The sequence below is a fragment of the Elgaria multicarinata genome, chromosome 4, assembly GCF_023053635.1.
Source record: "Elgaria multicarinata webbii isolate HBS135686 ecotype San Diego chromosome 4, rElgMul1.1.pri, whole genome shotgun sequence".
NCBI classification, from domain to species: Eukaryota; Metazoa; Chordata; class Lepidosauria; order Squamata; family Anguidae; genus Elgaria; species Elgaria multicarinata.
In genome coordinates, this window is record NC_086174.1 from 123315415 (window position 1) to 123334999 (window position 19585).

The 19585-nt window shown below is 40.6% G+C and overlaps 1 protein-coding gene across 1 annotated transcript in view; it reads left to right on the top strand.

Moving 5' to 3' along the window:
* The window catches only part of TPO (thyroid peroxidase), a 102960-nt gene that overhangs the window by 56291 nt on the left and 27084 nt on the right, over nucleotides 1-19585 (top strand). The window contains exons 14-16 of the mRNA XM_063125479.1: nucleotides 91-261; nucleotides 5880-6011; nucleotides 11286-11385. Coding sequence (XP_062981549.1) covers nucleotides 91-261; nucleotides 5880-6011; nucleotides 11286-11385 — 403 coding nt within the window. The remainder of the gene's footprint in view (nucleotides 1-90; nucleotides 262-5879; nucleotides 6012-11285; nucleotides 11386-19585) is intronic.

Sequence of the window (19585 nt, forward strand, 5' to 3'; positions counted from 1 at the left end):
TAGGACTGACAGCTGAGGTGTGCATGATGTTCTAGCCCCTTGTATGTTGACTAGTTTTAAAACTTGGTTATGTTCTCTTTCTGTTTCTAGAGTTGACTTGTAGCTTCCCAGACAGAGTGGACCATGGTGACTTTGTCCATTGCTTAGAAACAGGAAAATCCATGGTTACATACTCATGCCAACAAGGATACAAGCTTCTAGGAGAAGAACAACTAACCTGTACAAAAGGGAGGTGGAATACAAAACCACCAGTCTGCCAAGGTGCCTGAATTTTGTAATTGTCTGATATTTTCCAGCAAGAATAACATTACCATAGTGGAATGTTTAACCTTGATTCGTTTTAGAGGGTCCAATAAACCAGTCTAATAAATGTGTCTACTATGAAAACTTATTCATCTTGTGATGGTCCCATAAAGAGTTTTATTTTTAAGCTTACTGTTCTTACCATTTTTAGAGTTTTAGAGTTTCAGAATTCACCTTTTCCAAGGTCATAATTGAGCTTATTGAGATAATAATGTAAATAAATTGCAAAGTGCCTTGAAAAAATACTTCAGTGGTATACTGGATTTATAGAAGAACAAGTTGGATACTTCACATACACATGTCTTCATGTCCCATACAGCTTGAATCTCTTCACTCCTTAGAGTTTGGTAGTGCTCTCCTTTCTTGGTCTTACTCCTGCTTTACATATGGTTCCTGGTCCCTTGCTCAAAAAGAGAGATCATCTCAATATGCTGGTGAGCTAGTTTCAAGGCTCCCAGAATACAACTAAAACAGAACAAAAACAAAATGGTCAGTTTGCCTGGCAAAGCTCCTTCTTTTACTTCTCATTACAGAGAAATGCAGATAAAAGGGAAGCAATAGGACTCAGGCAATCACAGGATGCTTTAATGGCCTTGGAAGGCCTGTGTGTGTGACTTTAGGGAAACTAAAAAGCTTGCAGGATTTAATTAACAGGTGGCATAATGGAATTCAGCCAAGGTATCCAGGTTCAAGTGCAGGCCTTTACTTCGTAAACCTGAGACATGAAACAGGAAGACATTTGTACAGATCTCTCGCTTGAAAAAGGACATTATCCGGCTAGCACCTTTTTTGCACACACCTTGTTATATTTTTACTTGGATATAGAGAAATAGCTAACCGAAGGCATTGAAGTTGGGGAGGGGAGAGATCTTTCCACCCAGAGAAGCATTTTTGTTCATAGTCAGACATTTTCTTGGGCTGCCTATCATAGTTGGGAGAACGAAAGGAACCAGTGCTGACTTTCAAGAGGGGCTGGTCAGTATTAAATTCTACAACCAGTTGCAGAGGCAATTTTGTGCCTTGGAAGCAAGAAGCCATTATGTGTAAATATTACTCTTCTGATGGTTAGAGGAGATAGGACTGATTTGTTGCACCATTATCCATTCTCTAAGGCTGTTTCTACACCTGCCTTTTGCCCCGGGATCGTCTCGGGATCATCCCTGTGCATCCAAATGACGATCCCTCCATTTGCCTGGGATAATCCTTAGGTGTAGAAAGGGCCTAAGAAGCTTCAGTCTCTGGAGTTGGTTGCAGGCGAGCAACTAGCCCAAAAGCCTTTGAGACTGTGGCCTTAGCTAGACCAAGCTTTATCACGGGGCGAACTCCAGGATTCTCCCTGTGTGTCCACATGACGCACAGGGGATCCCGGGATCAGGGAGGGATCATCCCTCCCTTGCCCCGGGATAGAGTCCTCCCCTTTGGGTCCACTTTTTCCATGGTCTGGGGCTGGGCCGGAAACTGCAGAATGTGTGGCTGGTTGCCACGGTTTGACCCAGCTCCACGCAATTCCTCGCACAGAGTTGGGAGCCGTGCACAGGAGGTAGGGGTAGGGTGAGGGGAGTGGGGAAATTGGTAAAAAAAATTTAAAAAGACCTACCTTAAGCACATGAGTGTTCGTGCACTGCTTCTCCTTTAAAAAAAGATGGCGGGCACAACACCTCTCTTCCTGAGGTCATCGCACCTCACATGTAAATGGAGGAGGGATCTTGCATTAATCGCAATGCTAGAGTGACCATATTTTGGAAACCAAAAAGGAGGACAACATGGTCGCCATGTTAAAATCATTTTTAAAAAAATAATTTTAAAACCTCAAACTTTTTTAAAAAATCCTAAAACTCAGTGGTTGGACAGATCTGTTTCAAACTTGGCATAGCTAAAGTCCTTGTTAAGAGCAATCATGGTGCCAAGTTTCATCTCTTTATCTTTAAAAATTACATTTTTTAAAAAAAAAAAAATCCTCAAATTTTAAAAAATTCCTAAAAATCAATGGATGAACAGATCTGTTTCAAATTTGGTATGGCTAAAGCTCTACCTAAAAGCTATCATGGTGCCAACTTTCATCTCTTTATCTTTAAAAATGACAATTTTAAAAATAATAATTTTAAAACCTCAATTTTAAAAAAAATCCTAAAAAATCAATGGATGAACGGATCTGTTTAAAATTTGGTATAACTAAAACCCTTCCTAAGAGCTACCATAGTGTCAAGTTTCATGACTTTATCTTTAAAAATGATGGAGTTATAAGCATTTTTGTTAATTCCCATTAGAGCTGCTCTTTGGAAAAAAATCCGGATTTTCCCTCCCCCTCCCGGATTTGTAATAAAAAAAACCCGAGCTAATCCGGTCATATGGTCACCCTATGCAATGCTAGATCTTCCCTCTTCCATCTTGGATTATCAGGTAGGTCTAGCTAAGGCCTCAGACTGAGCAGGGATTTGAATCTGGGATTCCCACATACATTGTCAACTTCTCTCTTTATCGTGTGTGGAATGCCATCACCACAGCAAACTGCAGCAAACAGTATACTAAAAACAGCATACATTGTTAAAACATCCTAAAAAACACCCTAAAAGCATCCTAAAATTCCACTGGATAGGCCTGCTGGAAAAGGTCAGTCTTTATAGATTTCTTAAATGCTAAAAGACTGTTAAGTTCACGAATCTCCCCCGGCAGGCCATTCCACAGTCTGGGAGCAGCAGAAGAGAAGGTTCTCTGGGTAATACCTGTCAACCTAATTTTGACTGGCTGAAGGAAATTCTTCCCAGAGGACTTGATTGTGCGGGGTGTACAGTCATAAGGACTGGCATGTGATCACAGTTAACCTTCATTCATCCTGGGTAAGGAGGGAGGCATGGCTTTCCAGGTAGTCTCAGACGTTGACCTCATGAACCCAGATAATCAATGCAAGAAACTAGACATGAAGCCAGAAACCACATGAACTCAGTTAGTCAAGAAACTAGGCACATCCAGTACTGCATTGTCTAGGGTGGGGTACGTTGGTCCTCTCTGTCCTGAATCCTGACCAAATTGAGAGAGATATAGGGAAGGCTGAGAGACAGAGAACTTATTTCTTATCTCCCCCTTCATATTGTGAGATTGTGGGCACTTCTAGATGGAGGGCACCTAGTACTAGCAATCAGAAGGCATCCTGCAGCTCTTCCATCTTTTTCTGTGTCAAGGAAAAAGACAGAAGAAGCCCAAGAAAACACTGGACGGTCACAAGTAGAAGTAGTCATTATCTGGACCCCTCATGAGTAAGTTCGGGCAATGGGGCCATGAAAGCCTCATCTAGAATCACTCTAGATCGGGGTACACACACTTTTTTTGCCCTGAGGGCCACATGGGGTGCTGGCTTAAATTTTGGGGGCACATGCATGTGTGTGTGCATGCATGCACACAGACACACATATATAACTATATATATATATATATATATATATATATATATATATATATATTCATGTGTGCACACATATGCACAAAAATGTATACATGCATATGCATGCACGTGCACACACACACACACACTGATCCTGATGTTCTTCCCTTGCTGCTAGCAGTATGAATATCCCTGGGTGAGGGAGTGGCACGTATAGGTGGCAGTAAACTGCAAGGGTGTATGTGTGTGAGAGGTATTCAGTAACACGAGGTTCAGGATACCACTGGACAGCTGAAGTAAAGGCCTTGAGGGGCCAAAGTTTATGCACCCCTGGCCTAGATCTTACTCCAAATAACTCTCTGTACATGCATCTACCTTCCCATGCTGTGAAAGAGAAGGACAGCACAAGTTCATTCCAACGCAATGCATCACTTTAGGACTTCACGGTCACTCACATTCCACTTCTACAAGACACTGTACACAGAGTTCCCCAGCTTGTCCATGCATGTGCACATCAACTTTGATGAAAACATCAGGGAGAGAAGAACTGTAGCAAGCATATATTCAGGAAGATGTTATATCAGGTGGTGAATGCATTTGCATGCATGAGCTCTGGTTGATCCTCCATGATGTCTGCTTATCAACATTGCTTGGAAGAGAAAGCTATTCATGTAATGGTATAGTTGTAATGGGGTGGAGGGAATTGTAGCCCCCTTTCTTATTCCCATGAGGTGTATCCCCTCAATGCCATCCACCTAATGCCATGCAAAAGCTCTTAAGTAAATTATAATAACACTTCCGTATCCCACCCCCTCAGCAGAATTAATGTTCTGGCAACAAACTGAATAGATAAATTGCATGAATCAGCCATTTATTTTCACAGATTCTGTTAATATGTTAAGCCACTCAAATAAGCTGCAATCTAGCTGCTGTATAGAAACAAAGAATTATAATGGGATAAGTGCTAAATAAGAAGAAAGATGCTGTCAAAGACTGCTTGTGTAGCTGTTTGCTCAGTTTTTACAGCATGAAGCTCATCTATTGCTTCATGGGTGTTTATGCAATGTATTCCCATTCTTGCACACACAATGAAGCAGATTAAGAATAAATCAAGCAATGAAATCCAGTTGAGCAAACGTTAGCTCATGTCCATAGGTTTCGCACTATTGCAAAGGGGTGATTACAAACAAGAGCAGGGGGAAAGTACTGCCTTCATTATTGGAGTCATTAACCATCTTAGAGCTTTTCTACAGGAGGCATTTATTGTGTCCTCGCCATTCCTTACTCATGGTTGTTTACAGGTTCTTTAGATGATGTCGTGACCCTCCAATTTTGTTTCTGTTTATAAATAGCACTTTCAGTGAGGTTTTTTTAGAGCAGGGGAATTGTGTTATTCTCTGTGAAAGTGAAAGAAAATGCTTTTACCATTTGTATAATTGCACGATTCCACTATACCACAGCACCACCTAGAGGCTATGTAACGGAAAAGCAGGAACAGAAACACTCTTCGAGCAATGCTCAGATGTCAGTTTTGTGACAAAACTGAAAGTAGATACAGCGGATTAACAGCCTCAAATAGAAAAGCTTTTAGGCTCCCTAATTTAGCTGTGGGTTATGGGTGGTGTTATGCAGAGATGTCCACTCCCTTGATACTCTCTTGACTGCCTTTGAAAACTTGCCAAGGAAGCAGCAGCCAAATGCTGTATGCTTTGTGCTCACAGGAAGACTCTTGAGTGGTGTAGCCTACAATATTGGGTAAGCCTCTGGAGGTGCCAGACTCAGAACCTGACCAATTAAGATAAACTGTCCTATAGATCTGAAGCTCCAGAACATGTTTGGCTGTCCTTGAACTGTGGGCAAGTTTCGTGTAAATTGGCAGAGTCCAGTAGCTTTGGGAGATTGATTCTGCGGAATGGATTTGGGAGGAGGAGCAAGCTCTTTTTGGAGTAGAATCAAGTCATGCTTCTCATCTCTAGATAAATTGTATGCATTTATGGAACACTTGTTATAGGGTTTGCTCTAGCAATAAACAAGTGCTCTGTAATGCTCTACAATGTTATGTTTTCTGATGTTGTACAGGGGTAACTTTTGAACCATCACATCGATTACTCTGTTGTGCTGCTTCAGCACTTGAATATCGGGCTTCAAGGAATATACTTCTATTTTGTAATGCTGTTATTCTTGTGTTGCTGTGTAGACATCAATGAATGTGAAAACAAAATGAATCCACCATGCCATTCCTCTGCCAAATGTGTGAACATTAAAGGCACCTTCGAGTGTCTTTGCACAGATCCTTATGAACTGGCAGAAGATGGAAAAACATGTACAGGTAAGATGACTACATTGCTTTGTTGATTAAAAAAATCTGCATGAGTGATGCATAACCTCCAGCCTGTGGGCCTAATGTACTAATTATGGTTCACCTCCAGTCCTCCTTTGGTTCCTCCAGGGGGTGGAGCTTGGCCTCCAGTTCCCACATCCTAGATGAATTCTCCCTGGGAGGAATCCATGCTGTTATCTCTATGAGGAAATACCAAAGTTGCATCTGTCACTCACACATGCTGAAGTCATGTGCACCAGAAGAATGTCATTGACGCTGTTCAGACAACCTGTTAAGCCACAGTGGTTAAGCATTTTGAACTAAACATTATGGCTTAGTGTGTCTTGTGAACCATGACTTAGTGTATCATGTGAACCATTCCTAATGATGGTGGCTACATAACCATGGTTTAATCATGCTCCCTTTTGCAAAAGGGTTAGCAGCCTAACTAGGGCTTAACATGTTGTCCTAATAGGCCCACTGTATTTCACCATTTCGTATTTTATAGTTATAAACAAGTGACCACATCTGTTTTCTAAAATTGAGGTCCACCACAGAAATCACAGATAAACCTCTGTGAGTTGGTTAGTTTGAGAAACAGTGACCTTAGCTAGACCTAAGGTTTATCCCGGGATCGTCCCGGGGTCATCCCTGTTCATGTAAATGACACACAGGGGATCCTGGGAGCAAGCAGGGATGACCCTGGGATGATCCCGGGATAAACCTTAGGTCTAGCTAAGGCCAAAGACTGACTCAAAGTCCTCAAGTGAATTTCATGGTTGAGTGAAAATATGAACCAAATCTCCCCAGTACAAGGCCAGCCACTACACTAAATTGGCACATCTTACTGGATAAAGCCTCTCATGGTGTAAAAAAAAGGTGTGGAAGGAATCTGTTTTCTGAAGGGCAAAGTTAATGATGCATTGTTTTTATCTACATATTAAAAGTGCTTTCAAACCACACATCATCCTAATGGATACCAGGATGGTATATAAGAGGCATGAAAAGACTAAAACATGCCACAAAGACAATACAATAAAACAACAACATAATAAAAACAAATTAGAGGCATAAAAACAGTAGAACAGATTATCCATAAAACCAGTACTATAACTTTAAAATGCCTGGGTAAATAAGTTTTAGCTTGTTGTCAGAATAAAAATAATGTTGGCTCCCACCATAAGTACTGAGTGGGTTAGCAACTACCAATCTAAACTTCACCAGGAAATGATGTGACCTTGACAAAGTGGTTATAGAAAACAAAAAACTTAATTCCAGACCATTAACTTCCCAGATCCAGAGTGTGACCTGCTGAATATATTGGGCATATGATGTTTTGAGACAGCCTCATGGTTGTCTTGGCAACCATTATGTCATGAAGCTATGAACAGCAGTCACAAGCAGGATTAGAGAGGCGTACTCATTTCCTATTATGTCACACATTTCCTAATTCCAGGACTTTTGTTTCCATAAAGTTCAATATGAACTTTGGAAGAAAGCTCTAGATCGTTAATGAAAATTTCTGAACCAATAGCTGGCCCAGACAATCTTCCAGGGCACCCATTTGTATTCCTTTACATGCCATAAATCCTTTTGTGCTTGATTAAATGCCTCAACTGTACTATTTCAATCAGTCAACAGCTATTTATTTCTGATTACTCCTAAGACCACAATTTTAGGGCCAAACTAGACGTGACACTCAGTCTTGATGATTCTAAAGGTAAAGGGAATGGATGACTAATGTACATTGCTATAAACACAGGAGGGTCCATGGAGTCTGCTTCCTGTGAAAAGTGTTGGCTGCATTCACATATAACAATAAATCAGAATTGCTAGCTTGTCTTGGTTTACTGTAAACGAGGATACACACAGTTCATTTGATTCTCCCCTTCTCGGGTATGGGTAAAACAAATCAGAAATGGAAAGCTTCACAAGGTGTCAGAACCCAAGCTTCTGATTTATTGCTCCTAAACAAGCCAGGTTAGTAAACCTGGTTAGTTGGAAGCAAGAAATGAGGAAGTGGGGTTTGAATATCACACAAAGCTTTTCATTTCTGGTTTGTTTTAGCTGCTCGTGCAAAGGGAGGTATAACGTCGGAGCAAATGAGCTACATATACCAGCACACTGCTTGTTCACAGGAAACCAGAAAAAGTTAGCAATTCTGGCTTATCGTTATGTATTAACACGATATGTCTCATTCACTAAAAATAGGTTACTGCTATCTGGCCCACAGTGAGGTGTTGTGGGGTGCAGCAAACTCCAGATTCTGTTCATAGCAAAATCATCAGATGTCTTATTTTCCTGAAAGAATGGCTCAAACATAGATTGAGGTTGTGCACACACAAAAGGCCCAGGTTCAATCCCTATTATCTTCTAGTGGTGTTGGGAAAGACTCCTGTCTGAAACCCTAGAGAGCCAATCCCAGTGTAGCTATATGGTCCTATGGTCTTTCTGAAAAGAAGGCTCCTTGAACAGGAAGCCACTACCAAAGGCAAGGTAGGAAGAATTGACGGTTAACAGTAGAATAAACCTGCCAAAAAGATCAGAAAGAAAGAAATATATAGCAGAGATAGCCGTCAATTGTAAAGGAGATTATTGCATTTGACCATATCTGATTTACATCATATCACTTATGGATTAACGATGACACACTATTTTAGACTTAGCCTATTCTGTATTTTTAAATTTTGTATATCAAGTGTTATATGAATTATGTCTATATGCATATGTTTAACTTCTGTAAATTCTTTGTCTTCCCATATTTGTTGCTGATTGTACTGTTGTTGTGTTGTTTGTTTTATGCAAAGGCCATTGGCCAAAAGCAATAAACTTGACTGACTGACTAACTTGTGGTCCATCAAGCCAAATGCAACCCATCAGCTGTGTACTCTGGGCCCTGCGTTTATGTTTTCAAGCAGGTGATCACCTGAACAGCCACAACACATGTCTAGAGAGTTGCATTCAGCATGGTCAGACACAAGCTGTGCAGGTCTGCACCATAAGCAGAACTGTCAGGTCCACCAGACTTTATTCATTTATTTTAAATTCTTATAAAATGTGTCTTCATCCCAAAGAGGTTCTCAGGTCAGTGTACATAAATATCAGCTATCCAATAATATATAAACAACACAAATCAAAACATATTTTAAAATAAGTTGAAATGGAAGACTTTATTGTCAGGTAAGCTTGTGGGCATGTAAACTTGTGGGCTTGCCAAATACCATGATGAATAAAGAACTTGATGGCAGCCTAGGTAAAACGAGTAAAGCACAGCTTGAGCTGCTTGTGATTTGCTTATTATCCTAAAACAGTCTTTAGAATTTGGAAATGATTGGTATGTTGGCGTTGTTCTCTTTCGGAGCAATTGAAGGAACGATTAGCATGTGCTTCATTATTCCAGCAACTTCAGCCTCCTAACTGAAGTGCTCTTAAAATCTGTAAGAGGTCTAGTAATATTTTATGCTGTGCACTCGTATAACCTCCATTCACTTCCCTGCTTGGGATTTGCCAGGATCTCTTGTTATTTGTTATATGCTCAGTCCTCATTAGGCCATTTTGGATGGGTTTCCCCACTCCCCATAGGGCTTTTTACTACAGTTTTAATTTGTGCCTCTTCAACCGTTGAGATTCCTCTGAGGCCAGATCTACACCCTGTGTCAAATCATTACGAATGTGGAATAAAAAGCAGGAAAAAACACTATGGAAGCGGATTGTGAATGTGGATTGTAGATTGTGTCCCAATAATTATCAGTGCACTTCAATACCACTATAAAGCAGTAGTGTAGATCTAGCCTTAGGCCACAGCTAGACTTAAGGTTTATCCTGGGATCATCCAGGGTTCGCCCCTGCCTGAGCACTGGATCCCCTGTGTGTCACCTAGATGAACAGGTTTGACCACTGGATGATCCAGGGATAAACCTTAGGTCTAGCTATGGCCTGGGTCTGTGGATACCACCCTCTTATGTGGGCCTGGTTCAGTTTTGACTACATAAGCAATGCTTCGCAGCACCTGCACATCAGAAAGAGAAGAAATAGTGTAGTCCCTGCACTTTTACATGGGTAACTCCATACAACTACCCATTCACTTCACTGGTCCTTGAAGTAAGTATTATATTCAAATTTCTTCAAGCTGTTACAGTACAAGCACCACTTATGTGAAGTTAAGTCCCACACTGCACCAGTAACGTCCATATACATTAACATTATGGGACTCATAGAGTAACCATGTTGCCAGCCCACCTCCTGTAACTCCTGTATACTGGTGTTGTATAAAACCTGAGCATCTGGAATCATACACTGTGATATGGTATCTGGCCCTGGTAAACCGTTAGTCCTGTTCAGGCATTTAGCACTGAAGATAGCTGCAAGAAATACTCTCTGGCTCAGCTATAGGCTTCAACTTTGGATTTGAAGTTTATATAAGTTGAAGCAATGTAAAAGAGAATCTCGTGTGCATTTTGCCAGTGAACCCAATAGTACTTTTTGTTTATCAGCTGATTTGTCTTTCAATTTTCAAGACATAAAATCATCTTGTGTCAAATATATAGATGGGCTTTGAAAAATATATATGATTATAACTGAAGGGGGAAAAGGTATAATCATAGGGTACAAAGTGAAAGAAGTAGGCTTCAAAGGAATATTCATCTCCTATGCCTCTCAGGGCTCTTCTACGCCAAGCAGAATATTCCACTATGAAAGTGGTATATAAAACGCAGGAGCCACACTACTGCATTATAGTGGTATTGAAGTGCACTGAAAACTGTTGGGGCTCATTGACCCATACCATATACTGCTTTTATACCGCTATATCCTGCTTGGTGTGGCTCCTGCCTTTTATATACCGCTTTCATAGTGGAATATCCTGCTTAGTGTAGATGAGCCCTCAGAGTCTTTAAAGGCTCAGTCCTATGCATGTTTACACAGAAAGAAGTCTTGCAACTCCCAGCATTCCCCAGCTGGGAGTTGAAGGACTTTTTTTGTCTAAACATGCATAGGATTGTGCCCTTAAAGACTTGATCCTTAGGCCTGCATAAGTTGGAGGTAGTATGCACTGTAAAGATGACAGTGCTGAAGGTAAATTACCACCAGCCATGATGATCTAAATCCAAAATACTTACACTGACCAAATAGTAGCTGTGTTTAAAATCATAGCAACAGCAGAGGAGAGTTGTAAAGTGGGTTGTGTACTGACTTTTGCAGTTTTTAGAAGTCTCGTCCACGGCATAATAAAACCTTTTCTTTTTCGTCATTGGGAAGTAAAAATTGAACAATTCGTTGTTTCAGATTCTGGAAGACTTTCCAAGGGCTCACTAGTCTCCATCATTTTAGGTGTTATTGTAGTCTGTTGTTTGGCAGCATCAGGCTGGTTTGTGATTTGCTGTTGGTAAGTATCACATTATTATTATTATTATTATTATTATTATTGACCTCTTTATGTAGTTTGAGCATTTTTCTTCCTTACTGGAATTTTCCTTAAGTCATTTGCTTCCTCTGTGGTCACAAACGCCTTTCCAGACAACATTTGTGGCAATGATGAGCACGATAGGAGATGGTTCCAGGAGCCTGATCGAATCAAGATTTCCATATGTTTGTACAGGGCAGTATCCAATACTGTCACTGTGCTCCTGCTGTTTCTGTTGTGCTAGCAGGAATGCAGCAGGAACTAACACTTCCAACAGGAACCCTAGAAATGAATGAAACACTAGTTTACAGAACAGACTGGTCAGCAGAGCTCCTTTCTATGAGCTCTCATGAACTGCTATGTTCAGGAAATGAGCGTTTTGGCTGATTTCTGCAGAATCACCTAGGGTCCCATTGCACTAGTGGTGGGTCTCACTAGCATGTGGGCACTGGATACTGCCCACGATCTCTTCAGACCACCAAACAAAGGTAAGCTGAAGGCAGAGCTTGCCACCACAATCTCCTCCCCACCAGATGTGTTTATTCTGTCCCCAAATGTAACCTTAAAAAAGCTTATATTTTAGGTGGTGCTTTCATCTGGGCTTTGTGACCTGTAAAAGCACCGTTTTTTCTTGCACTACACAGAAGCAAGAATTATCAGTATGTATGTGTATGTATTTAGAATTAAATATATTGATACCCATCCTTTAATTGCGCTAAACAACTTCAAATGAGACTGCCTTAAATCTTATGCTTCAGTATTTTAAAATGTGTTCAGTGCACTTGCTCTCTTGTGAGTAGTAGGAATGTTCAGTAAAGACAAAAAACAGAGAGAGAGAGAAGAGAAGAGAAGAGAAGAGGTACTTGAATATCAGTAGCTTTCAAAACCAGATTCTTCAGGCTTGCTGCTGTTTTCTCTGCTGCAAGCGCACATGCATGCATGAAGTGAATAACCACTTCATATATCCAATTTTATCCAGTGATTGTCAACACTTGTTTAAGGCTGCATCCAGATGAGGGTTTTACTGTGCTATTGTCCTGCCTAACTGATGGGATTTTATGGGGGGCCAGACTCCAGACAACATTGTCTTCAATTTGTAGCCCTCCAATTTTCTTCTACTACTTCTATTTTATTACCAGAAAAAAAATCCATTAAGGAAAAAAAGGATGGGATAGCTGCACAAGGCCTTTTGAATGTTGACAGTAGAAGCCCACCATCCGGAAACGCCCTAAATCAGGACATGTAACCAGCCCATCTTCCATTGAATGTACCAAGCTGTATGGTACCCTCTTCCCTGTGATGCCATCCTATGTCTCTAGGGAGACTCTCCAAACATTAAACCCATGCTTATTTGTAAGTTAGAGCTGGTGTGACTGTGCAGGGAGTCTTCAACCACACTGGTTGCATTTCACAGTGGACAGCAACCCAAACTGAAAATCCAACAGAAAATATATAACTATAGGGCAATCGAAACTTCAGACTAAATAATTCAGAGAGTAAACTGGCCATCTGAAAATCTGGGAAGACTGGTAAAAGTGCCCAGGGAAAACACACTGACACTATAATTTCCAGTTCAGAGTAGAGTAGAGCAATACATTCTCAAATTTTTCTGGACCCCTTCAAACAAAGTCTATCTCTTTTGCAAGACAGTCCATACTTCAAAGTTAACTTTATAGGACAACACGTTGTTGCACAAACAAGGCTGTAGAATGGATCAATTGCACACTTTTAGTCTAATACAGAATGTGGGTCATGGAAAGTGCTTGTATTACAAGCAATTTAGGTCTTATTGACTGTAGCAGAAACAAGTCTTAAAAACCAAGTGCTTCCACATAATTGAGTTGTGGAGCAGGCAGTTAAGCTGCAACCCCAAACTGTTTATTTTGGAGACGTTCTTGCGGAGTAATCACACTGAAGTCTATGAATTCAAGTCTGGCCCCAGAGCATGTGGTTTGCTTACTTGAGATTCGAGCATTTAGATGTTCCTTGTCGTATGCCATTCAAAGATCTGAAAAGACTTCCCTCTCACACAGCAGGACTTTTTTGGTTCACATCAATATCGCAATCTGGGGGAAAATGCTATTGTTGTTGCTCCCTGTTGTTTTTAATGTTATGTCAACGGGTCTTAAAGGCTGATCATACAATTCTTTAAAAGTTTCTGTAAGATTAAAAAAAAAACTTTTCCGTTTGAGCACAGCAAGGGGGACACAGCAAGGGGTGCATTACCTACAGTACTGACTTATCACAGCAGGCTGCATGCTTGGCTGCCATTATGATGTCTCAACTCTGTGCCATGCCAGGGTTGGAAACCCGGTTAACTGGAGAGGACACACACAGGCTGGCCTTTGGCTCATCTATCGATGACGGAACTACAAACATTTGTCTTTAAAGACAGCAGTCCTGCTAAAGGGCTCGTGAGAGCAGCAGGTGCAGCTTTTAGGTTCTGTAAGAGAGATGAGGATTTTGACATTTTAGGGTTGGAGGTTATTTTTTCTTCTGTGTGGTCAAGATAGGGTCTACCCATTTGCAATTTGTACGTGATGTAGTAATGCTTCAGCTGAAAGAACAGGAGCATGCTGGATCATTATGACAGAGGAGTACCTTGGCAACAAAGCAGCAGTGCCACAGGAGATGGAGTCAGTGAAGTCTCAGTAACATCAGCTCCTCTACCCAATAGGAAGGGATCTTTTTTTCCTGTTTGAATTCAACAAACAAATGTTATGTAGGTACTATGATTAGGAATGGTTCACACAACACGCTAAGCCATAATGTTTGGCTCAAAATGCTTAACCCCCATGGCTTAGCGTAAACTGCCCAGAGAGGTTCGGCTATGGGGCAGTATATAAATTTAAATAATAATAATAATAATAATAATAATAATAATAATAATCTGAACACTGTCATTGTTTAAATTTATGAGGCGTCCTATGAAACACAAACTCTCTAGGGCTGCTTCCAGATCAAGTGTTATGGTGTTATACCCTAATAATAATAATAATAATAACAATAATAATAATAATAATAATAATAATAACAACAATATATTTATTTATTTATTTATTACCCGGCTCTCCCTCTGGATCGAGTGTTTTTATTTGTGGTACACTCTGGTGTTTTTATTTGTGGTACAATAGTGTGGTACAGAGTGTGGTACACTCTGGTGTTTTTATTTGTGGTACAACACAAATAAAAACACCATAAAACACATAAAACTAATTCAAATGTTTAAAACCAGTGCATCATTTAAAGCAGCACACCATTTATATTATATTAAAAAATATAATACGTGTATGTGTGTATGCTAGGGATGGATGAAAATGTTGTTTCAGGTTGTTTTTGATAAGAATTTACCAAAATTTGCAATTTCTTCAGGATGAAACGACTTAAGCTTTAAAAAAAAATCTGAATGTTTGAGAAGCCAAAACTGACAGATTTGCACATCAGGCCCAAATGCTTAGCTCTAAAAGTCTGGGTTTGAATCTCTGTGGATTCAGTGATGTTTGTGTTACTGCATTAGGGTTGCTGATTCTTTTTTTCTGACAGGCTACTCATCTTTAATAGCTACATGGCAGGCAGGTACAACTTAGTCCTCCCCGTTCTGGGAATAGCTGTACCTGTGAAATTTGGCCAGTGCAGATGGGTGAGGATTTCATTTATCAACATTCATAAATTCTTTCATATTTGCAATGGAAGAAAAAAATCTTGTTTTTTTAAAGATTCAAATGCAGGAGAAAGCAAAACTGGCAGACCTGTCCGTCCCTAGCATGTGCAGGAGTGTGCATACATGTGTGAATGTGCATGTGTTTTAAGGGGGCAAAGGAAGGCTCTACACATGTGTGTTTGCAAGGGCATGTGTGACAATGCAATCCATGAACCACCATTCATTAAGCAGGACACCCTTTGAGGTTCAATTCAAGGAGCAAAACGGCCTGGTCTCAGCACTATGTGGGAAATGTTACCTTATCACTTTTTGATGACAGTTATTCAGTCATACTCCATAAATAGTAGCAATGAAGGTGGCAATGGAGAAGCTGCCAAGTGAAGATGAAAACGAGTGTTGTTGAAGGCTTGGGGAAAATCTATTAACATATGGTGAGGCAACGCATATACGCATTTAGGTGTCAGATATGCGGACACACTGTATTGTCATGGCAGCTGTTGCTACTAAGAGGCTTTTTAACAATAATTCCAAGAAAAAATGATGAATGTGCTACCAGTTGAACACTTAACTTGAGACAATCATCAAGCCTGCATGAAAACCCACGCCACGCTAGGATTTATATCGGGCAAAGATCTGACAGCCCAGCTGCTTGAGGAAAAACAACAACCCTAAAACAGCTGAAGGGGTGTATACCGATCATTCCCTTAATTGATTATCTAACTTTTCGATAAACAGTAAAAAATGAACAATGGGAGTGGAGAGGAGGAATAATAACTGGCTTTGCAGATAACCTATAAACTGTTCTAGTTGTGTAGTACATTAAAATCAGAGCTAGAGATCCCTATATAGCTCATGGGAATGTTGGTACTTCTTTCTTGCTTTTTTTACAAATTGGTCTGGGCTATCTCCTTGTACTTATTTTCTTTATCTTTCTGAACAAACCATTGGGTTTTATGAGTTCGTAATGTTATATGGCTTTTGGGGCTGCTTGGGACATTGCATTTCCCTACCAAACCTCTCTTTGGGTACAAAAAAAAATGGACAAGAGGTGCATAGCTTTGTAATGCTGGAAGAGTGTAATGTGAATATGAGACCCAGGTCTTCAAGGGATTGCTCCCCTCCCCAAGAGACCACTCTTCTAGAAATATAGTGGGCAGTATCCAATCAGACACTAGTACTAACGCTAGTACTGCCACAACAAAGAAAGCCCTCCTAGTAGCCACCTGCCTTACTTCCTTTGGCAGGGGCTCATGGAGAAGGACCCCTGTGGATGATCTTAATGTCCGGGCAGGTATAAGCTCCATCACACCTGGGGAAAAACACTAGCTACCATGACTTCTCTGCTCCTGGTTTTGTAACTCAGTTACTTCCTGTTTGAAAACAGGAAGTAAACAATGAGCATGAGGCCCATTCAGTTGGGAGTTGTAATCATGCTGCTACTCCCACACACAGCAGGAGAGAGCAGCAACCAGATATTTTCTGGTTTTCCTTGCTGCGCAAGGAAGGCCAGAAGGGGCAGAAGGCATGCGAGAGGCAGACGACATCATGTCAGGGATCTGTGAAAAATCCGTGAGTGCCCAGTAATGAGTGTGCAATAAAACACTCGTCGGATGGAGCTCTAAATTGAACTATCACATTTTTTGTTGGGGGCATGTGTGTCGAAGAGCGGTCTCACTGACAAAAGAGGAGGGGGCAGTTCTCCACTCAACTGCTTAACCATGAAGGGGGAGCGAGAGAGGGGGCCCAAACACCCCATGGAGAGGGCAAGCAAGGCTGCCATCCATGCCCGGTACTCAGTCCCATTCAATTCTATAGTTCTTACTCCTGAGTAGGCATCTCTAGGTGGGAATCTACACTGGTGTTATTCTAACGCTTTGAATGGGTTACTGTGACGCATAGCGTCACGTGACCCTGGGTCTCCAACGTTGTAAATGAGTCATACTTACAGGTTCTGTTTCTTAGTTCCAGCGTGGCTGCAGATTCATGTGCCTCGTCCTACCGGTAATTCTCCTCTCGCAACCCAGAGCTGCTGAGTTTGCTCCGCCCACTTCCTGTTTTCCTTCCTTCGCCCCGTTTGCTATCTTATCTGCTACAGCAGATAAATCACACTAGCCTTATACTGTGCAGTCACTGACAATTGTATGCAAAGGACTCAGAAGTTTTCCACCTTAGAATCTGCTTTTATTGTGAAGTACTCCCATGCATCCTGCCTTAAAATTTGAATCAAATTGGGTCATCGGTTGATTTTTTATGATTTTTTAAAAAAACATTTCCCCCCTCTTTGCAAAGGAGCTGTAGCTCCCTGCAGGAAAATTAACAAGGGTCCAAAGCCCAAAACTCATGACCAGCGGGGCTTAAATGAGGCTGCTGCTAAAACTTTTCAATTTGGTCTCCTATCCAAATTCTGACCAGACCCAACCCTGCTTAGCTTCAGCAAAGTGGCTGGCTCTTGTGCATTCAGGTAATTCCCTGGGACTTATGTTAAGATGTTTTGGGAGGGAGGGATTTGTGTGTGCTTATGACTTGCCCTGCACTGCTAGCTAGGAATGAGGCAGGCAGTGGGCGGAGCAAACCCAGCAACGAAAGGATTTAACAATGTGCCCTGCAGTAATGTTACAGCTACAGAGAACCGATACAGAGAACCACGTTAGAAAGGGACACTAGCAACGTTATAAGACTAGTGTAGATCCAGCCTTGGTTTCCTGACCAGAACAACATCGGCTTCCCATTGCCATGCCAACATTGACCACAAACTTCTCCTAAAAACTAATTGTAATACTTTCTCTTCACTTATATTGTTTAATATGATCTTAGGGGAAAACAAGTGTTGTTTTACTGTAATTGCACAGTTTCAGGCTGCTGTACTATTGTATTTGCACAGAAACAAATATATATAAAATATATTTTTAAAAAACTTCGGGGGGAAGGAGAACATAGGGGGTGGGGTGAGAGATTTTGCCAGCACAGTAGTGATACAGGTGAAAAGATACATGAGCTGAAATAGCACAGCAACGCTATTGGACAGCTTTTAGTGGCTGAGATGAAGCTGGTGAAAGTTGGCAAGGAGTTAATCTGTTGAAGTCTGTCAAGTGTTTATCTCAACATTCTGCAGTTTAATATTTAGGAGATTCTTTTTAGATTTTAAATTGATGTTATTGGTCCTAACTCTTCAGGAGAAGACGCTTGAGGGAGAAAATCTATGGGCATAATCCAGCCCAAATCAAGCATGTTTAATATTTATGATCCATTAATTTAAATGTAAGAGAGCTAATGATCCTATTAAAATCGAATGAATGTGTAGTGCTTAAATTATACCCTTTATAAATAATCCAATATGCAGCACACCAAGAAAATAGACAAACAACTATTTACGTTAAACCAACTCCTTGCAAACATCATAACATTTCTTTGCTGCAATGTATTCATCTCTCATCTTTAGATCACAACTGAAGTGCTAATCTACCTTTAGGGAATTTTGAAAAGAAACTATATAATAAATTGAATTACTTTGTATTAGTTGATTGAAAAGAATGTAATTTGTTTCCAAATAAATACATTTAGGATTAAGTTATAGAACAGCTTTGAATTTGTCTTCCAAATTTCCACGTCGCATATCCATGCAAAATTCTAGTTCATCGCCTTGGAATGTTAAATGACAAAAAAAAATGCTTTTCTTGGCAATTTAAGTAGACCTGAATAGCAGACACCAGAGTTCCACACTACTGACCCCTTAAGAATATGAAAACAGAGATCTAAGGACCCTCTTAAAAAACCAACCCACGCAGAAATCTACTTTGATTAATATCCTGTGTAAATTCATATGCTTAAGGCTATGTTAGTCTAAAGTCAAACTCAAATTTTGCTTTTCAGCAGAACTGAACAATTGACATATCAATGCTAATGAAAGAATGAGAATACATTCCATTAAATTTTAAAATCATTTGCAATAAGCTCTCATTATAAGTCTTCACTTAATATGACTCACAAAACTCTCGTAAGAGCCTTTACTTTGTACTGCTGAGGTATGGAAATAATTCCCCAGAAAGTATTTTACAATGTACTTAACAACCATTCTAATGGGCTGGAAGCCTTTGAGGCCTGGATCTTGTAGTTCCATCTACCTTTAAAAGAGGATACAGGACTTTGACTTTTAGCCATCATCAGTAGTCAGAGGAGAGAATTCAACAAGTGAAATCTGACACTGAGAGGCAACTGTGCTCTCTCTTACGCAGATTTACATGGATCCTCTATTGTGCTTTGCTTTCCCCTTTCTCCTCATATTCTCTTCATGTTTTACTCTAGGGTTGGGCAAGTGGTGGCCCTCAAGATGTTGTTGGCTCTCATCATCCTTCACCATTGGCTCTGCTGGCTAGGACTGATAGGAGTTGTAGGTCAACAACATCTGGAAAGCCACAACTTGCCCACCCCTGACATAGAGCAATAGCATTACCGTCAAGGCAATGTAACTGACATAGAGCAGGGACAGATTTTAGTGCCGCTGACATTGCCATATGAATAACA